This window comes from Jaculus jaculus, chromosome 1, assembly GCF_020740685.1.
Source record: "Jaculus jaculus isolate mJacJac1 chromosome 1, mJacJac1.mat.Y.cur, whole genome shotgun sequence".
In the NCBI taxonomy this organism is placed as follows: domain Eukaryota; kingdom Metazoa; phylum Chordata; class Mammalia; order Rodentia; family Dipodidae; genus Jaculus; species Jaculus jaculus.
Genome location: NC_059102.1, coordinates 212,365,128 through 212,371,330, shown reverse-complemented (window position 1 = coordinate 212,371,330; position 6,203 = coordinate 212,365,128). Strand labels below are relative to the sequence as shown.

The 6,203-nt window shown below is 44.3% G+C and overlaps 1 protein-coding gene across 3 annotated transcripts; it reads left to right on the top strand.

Annotated features, from left to right (window-relative positions):
* Positions 1-408: 408 nt before the first annotated feature.
* Positions 409-5,603, top strand: Zfp42 (ZFP42 zinc finger protein). Of its 3 annotated transcripts, none has more exons than XM_004666394.2 (2): positions 409-444; positions 4,494-5,603. In XM_004666394.2, the coding sequence occupies exon 2, from the start codon at positions 4,560-4,562 to the stop codon at positions 5,490-5,492; it is 933 nt and encodes a 310-aa protein (XP_004666451.2). In that variant the 5' UTR covers positions 409-444; positions 4,494-4,559; the 3' UTR covers positions 5,493-5,603. The 3 variants fall into 3 exon arrangements, with proteins under 3 accessions (XP_004666451.2, XP_044996646.1, XP_044996651.1); XM_045140711.1 differs by having other exon boundaries at positions 412-444; positions 4,491-5,603; XM_045140716.1 differs by lacking the exon at positions 409-444 and adding an exon at positions 626-653.
* Positions 5,604-6,203: the final 600 nt, after the last annotated feature.

Below are 6,203 nucleotides of genomic sequence, written 5' to 3'. Positions count from 1 at the left end.
GGTAGGGTCTCACTGTAGCCCAGGCTGACCTGGAATTCACTATGTAGTCTCAGGGTGTTCTGGAACTCACGGTGATCCTCCTACCTCTGCCTCCCAAGTGCTGGGACTAAAGGCGTGCGCCACCACGTCCGGCCTGTCTGCCCACTCCTTCATAGACTGCACTGGTGTGCGCAGCCGCCCTGGGGACGGTGGCGGAGGGGCGCCCGGCCCGCCCGCCCGCCCAGGCCGACCTGCAGGCCCCGCCCGCCCCGCCTGGAGGTGCTGGCGGCTGGAAATCCCGCCCTCCCGGCGGGGTGTCGCCCACTCAGTGCGTAGGTTCTTCCGTCGGGGGCCGAGTCTCGGGAGCCGACCACGAGGCCTGTAGTTTTCCTGGGCTGCTGGAGGTGCAAGTCCCGCTTTCTTCTTTGTCCTGCCTCGGAAGGGCAGCCTTGCGAAGCCTGGGTGGTGAGTCTGGGGTCAGGAACCTCTTCTGACCCGAGGGAAAGGCAGGGGCTGGCTGGGATGCTGCGTTTCCAGGAGCAAAGCGTGGTTGAGGCGGATGGAAACCCGTGGGCGAGTTGTCACACTGAAGCAGGTTCGGATCCGGGCTCAGCCACGGTTCTGTTTCACACTGCATTGGCCGCAGCCTGCCCGAGACCGACTTTTAGAACAGGGTAAATACTCTGTCGAGAAAGTGCAGCTCTGGTTGGAGTTTCCTTGAAGTTGCACGACTGTGACGGCAGTGGACCCAGCATTTCTTTACCTCCCTTTACCTCTTGAACTATTTCTAGAATCTATTTCAGAATACTCCGGGTTTAAAGACAAACCAAAAAACTAAAAATTTCTGTTTTCCTGACTCTCTCCTCACATCCCACCCAAGTTGAGTAGGTCTGTCTTCTATTTCCCAAGCACGCTTGGCGTATAACGTTGCCTAGCACGTTGTTTGCACTCTGTCTGTCACTGCACTCGCCTAGAGGAGGCATAGTAATCTTTTAAACCCGGCAGAATGGTTTCCTTAGGCCTTGAAGCGCTATGCAGATGGCTCCCCTAGAGCGCCATCTTCTTGTCCACCATAGTAAATATGGCTTCCATCTCCTCCAGGTTAGCACCCTCTGTCCTGAGGTACTCTGCCTCCCTAGTCCTGGACCAAGTCCCTCCCTGAGTCAGTTTGTCTGGCTTACTAAATACAGTGCTGGTGGGGCTGGCTCTCTCCTTTTCTCATATATTGGCACATTTTCCCAGACATTCCTTATAAAGATGGCTTCCCCCAGCCTCTTGCTCTCTCGTACTCTTACCTTCTCTTAGTCGGCCGTTCTTACTGTTGTGGTCAGCATGTAGAACCATGTTGGGTACTAATTATTTGTCAAATGCTTGAACCTACAAATGTTCCGTTTTGAGAAATATAACATTAGGCTAATCACATGTTATTATGTATTTAATTAATGTTTGGATTTTGTTATTAATTCCATGCTAATTTAGCAAGTTTTTTAATGCAGTTATTCCCACTAAGAAGCCTTTGGTTGGACACCATAGCACAAGCCTAGAGTCCCATCTCTTGGGGAACAGAGGATCAGGGTCGGAGTTCAAGGCCAGCCCCAGGTTATATTAGACCCTGTCTCAAGAAAACGTTAGAGCTTTGGCTTAATGTGGTGGTGTGCACCTCTAGTCCTTGAAATTGGGAGGCTGATGCAAGAGGATTGCCTTCAGTTTAAGACCAAGCTGTCCTCGAACTCACAGCCATCCTCCAGCCTCTGCTCCCAAATTCTGGGATTAAAGGTGTGAGCCACCACATCTGATTTTAACAAATTAATAAATTAACATTAAAACTTTATGTGCCATTTTCATAAGGACACAAGTTGTAAAAAATAATGCTTATTCATTAAATCATTTCATTATACAAATGGACTAAGGGCCAGGACATGTGGTGACAACGACAGAAGAGGCAGTCTTGACTCATAAAGTTTATAGTCCAGAATGTAAAACTGACCCACATCCTCTGGCCATGGTGAAATACGGAGCTGGGAATATTAAGCTTGCATTGCAATGATTGTAACAGGAAATCTGAAGTATGGGTAGACAAGAGTGATGTGTGTTTCTTTATTGCAGTAGAATAAAAACTATCATTTAGGCCAGCATGTGGCACAGGAATTAATCCCAGTACTCAGGAGACAAAAGTAGGTGGATTACTGTGTGTTTTAGGCCAGTTTGAGACAAGTCATCTTGGGCTGCAATGAAACACTGCCTAAAAAAAAAAAAAAAAAAAAAAGGAAAAACCCAAGCACTTGAAGTGGAGGCAGGAGAATCATATGTTCAGCTCATCCTCTGCTACCTATCAAGTTTGAAGGCAGCCTGGGCTACATGTTGCCATGTTCAAACAAACAAGGAAAGGAAAAGGAATGATATAGAATTAGAAATGCCAAGATACACATGGACAGAAAATCAAGAATCAAATTGTAGAATTGTAGTTGTGTTAAGAAGTAATTGGACCCTACTGAGGAGGGCCCTCAGTAGATGGGAGAGAGGGGATACAAGAGTATAGCCTTTTAAAAATAAATAAAATAAGATTTAATTTTAGAAAGGAGTCACTGGGAGAGAAGGGTCTATGATTTCAGTAATAAGGATCTAAAGGTGATAAGATTTTGTTTTCACATATTCCTAGATGAAGCAGCTCTGGGTCTCTGGTGTGTGGTTTTTCTTTGTTTTTGTTAGTCTAGCTAGGGCTGACCTTGAATTTACCCTGCAGTTGCAGTCTGGGAATCCTCTTAACTCAGCCTCCCAAGTGCAGGGCTTAAAAAAAGCATGTGCCACTGTACCTACCCTTGTTTTTTTTTTGGTTTTGTTTTGTTGTTTTTTAATTTATTTATTTGTAAGGAGAAAGTGTGAGTGGCAAAGGTTGTGCCAGGGTTCTTGCCTCTGCAAATGAACTGTAGACATATGCACCATTTTGTGCACCTGGCTTGACATGTGTAGTAGGGAATTCAACCTGTCCTTTGGTTTTGTAAGCAAGTGCCTTTAGCCACTGAGCCAACTCCCCAGCCCCTCCCCATGTTATTTATGACAGGGTATGCAACCTAGGCCTTGGGCAGGCAGAGTAGACATTCTACCACATTTTTATATCATTTTAAGAAATATTAAACTCTTGCCTCAACAGTTAAAGCATATTTTGTTTTTATTCCATGTGCTTAACATTTACCATAAGCAAATAGTGTGATTCTGTTGAGGTGCTGTTTTTAAAGTGATTATTTCAAAGTACTTTCAAGTTGTTAATTCTCACCCCATTGCCTTCATGTTTGCCCTTATTTAAAAAGCATTTAATTAAAAAAAAACACATTTAATTTCTGTTCCTACAGCAAGACATAAGAACAATACACAGTCAGGCACACAACTGTAACAGTAAGCAAAAGGCTGTTAGAAATGCAGCAATCATAGCCAGGCGTGGTGGCACACACCTTTAATCCCAGCACTTGGGAGGCAGAGGTAGGAGGATCGCCATGAGTTCAAGGCCACCCTGCGACTGCATAGTGCATTCCAGGTCTTCCTGGGCTAGAGCAAGACCCTACCTTGAAGAAAAAGAAAAAAGAAAGAAATGCAGCACTCACATTTTATGCTATTTATTGCTTTTTATTTTTGTTGTTTAAGAAGTGATGTAAAACTTAAGAATCAAATTGCCCTGTGATTTTGCCTTATATTCAACTGATGAGACTGCCATGAACTTCATGTTTTTAATTCTCTTGATCCCAGAGAATCTTCTAGAACAAGAGGCCCACAAGCTAAAGCCTGTTGGGGGGGGAGTGAGATCCAGCTTCCCTCTGTTTTGTAACACACCCATCCTCATTCCTTTACTTACTGTCTATAATTGTTTCCTGGTTTGACTGGGTTGAACAGAGATCAGAGGTCCAGATGGCTTAAATCTCCAAGTAGGAAGAGGCTGCCATCCCTAGCAGAGAAGAGTAGCAGCTGTGATATACACATGTAGAATGATTAAAACAAGAATAAAAGCAAACTGGTTCACATGCATACTCAGCATATGCTCTGGGCTGTGTTAAGCACCTGTGGGCATTATTTAATTGCAGTCTCTCAACATTTGCATATATGAAAACAAGAATATCTTACTCCACTCCAAGTTTTTTCTCATCAGTTGCAACTAACCATCTCAGTAGGTTTACCTGAATATCCTGTTTAAAATTGCAAGAGTACACTTTCTGCCAGCCCCTTTACTTACTTTTAGTACTTTCCATTGCAACTTAACAGCATTAGTCATACATTACTTATTTTGTATGCTCACTAGAAAGTCTATTGCATGCATGTTTGTTTACTGGCATGTCTGAGCAATGATGGGGAGAGTAGCACCAAAGACCAGTCCATGATCCACTAGCATTGGGGGTTCCCAGGGATATTTAATGTCTTATTTTTTCTTGGGGATTCAAACTGTTAATTATAATTATGCTTTGAGTGTTCTGACAATGGCTGTAGTATTGGAATCCATTCTAACTTAAGGTTGTTATCTAAAGCAGGTGCTTGCTGGAGCCACTTGACCAGATCACTGCCACCTGGTACAAACCTTCAAGAAAGAAGACAGCATGAGTCGGCAAATGAAGAGAAAGGCCAAGAAAGGCAGCCAGAAAGGCCGAGGAGGAGGAGCTCTCAAGATTGCTACAAAGCCAGAGCAGGCAAGGAAGGTCTGGCCTGCTAAAGTGGAACCTCTCAACCTCACCTTCACTGTGTATGATGAAGATAAGAGCCTAGAGATCAGGCCTGAGGCTGGTGGGGCACATGATGACTTCTCTGACTGCTACATAGAATTCACCGTAAGAGGTGAGTTTTCTGAACCCGTTTTAGGAGAGGATTTGCTTTTGCAGTCCTTTGAGAACTTGCAGGAAGGAGCAGCGCGAGACCTTTCTGCACACGTTCTTAAAGCAAGTGCCCTCATTGAACATTCTTTGGAATACATGAAAAGGGGGGCCTCACAAAAGCTCTCTCCTCCCCAGGCTGTGGGAGAGAATGATGCCCTTGAATATTCCCAGGGCTTGACAGATAAGAGGCTTCCCCTTGGAGGAGTACCTGCCCTTGCGTCATCAGAGCCCAAGCAGCTCCCAGAAATCACTGCAAAGAAACCAAAAGGGGCTGAAGAGTCTGACAGGCCTCTGGAGACACTGCAGTGCCCTGAGAGTGGATGTTCAAAAAGGTTGAGGAATAAAGCCGCCCTGAGGAAGCATCTGCTAGTTCATGGTCCGCGGCGGCACGTGTGCGCAGAGTGCGGGCGGGCCTTCCTGGAGGGTGCCAAACTGAAGCGGCACTTCCGTGTGCACACCGGGGAGAAGCCCTTCCAGTGCACCTTCCAGGGCTGCGGCAAGCGCTTCTCCCTGGACTTCAACCTGCGCACACACATCCGTATCCACACCGGAGAGAGGCCCTTCGTGTGTCCGTTCGATGGCTGCAAGAAGGGTTTCCATCAATCAAACAACCTAAAGTCTCACATCTTAACTCATGCAAAGGCAAGAAAGAATTGCTGAAGAGCAGGACAGAAAAAGTGTCCTGGCAGGATAACATTAAGGAAGGAGTTATTGGAGGTACTTGCATCCTGCGTTGAAGGAAGGGATTTGATGTTCAGTGTTCCAACTCTACAAGGCATGTTTTTAGTTTTACTAATACTTTGTGATGCCATTTTAAGAACCTTTTGTATTTTGTAGTGTACTTCCAACAGAAAGCTCAATGATAAAGTCATTTCAGAAGCATGATCTTTAATCTGTTAGGTTGGTAACTATGATTTTTTAATGCTTTTTTTACAACTACAAAGAAAGCTGATTTTTAATGTAGTTGGTGGATAGATTTTTACCTTCTAAAATATACTTCACGGTTTGACATTATCTTAAAGAAAATATCTGTAGTACTCAATAGATGAATGAGTAGTTCCATATTCTTTAAAGTTACTTTTTTTATCATTGTATGGAAATTATATTGAAATAATCAATGTTGTAGTTATTTGATAATGTTGATTCATTTGAATATTTTAGAGATTTCCAAATAAACATACATAAAACACTGGAAATTTGCTAAACCTGGTGTCAAACAAGAAAGTGCATTAAGGCTGGGTGTGGTGGCACATGCCTTTAATTCCAGCACCAAGACCCAGTTAGGAGGATTGCCATGAGTTCAAGGCCAACCTGAGACTACATAGTAAATTCCAGGTCAGCTTGGGCTAGAGTAAGACCCTATCTCAAAAA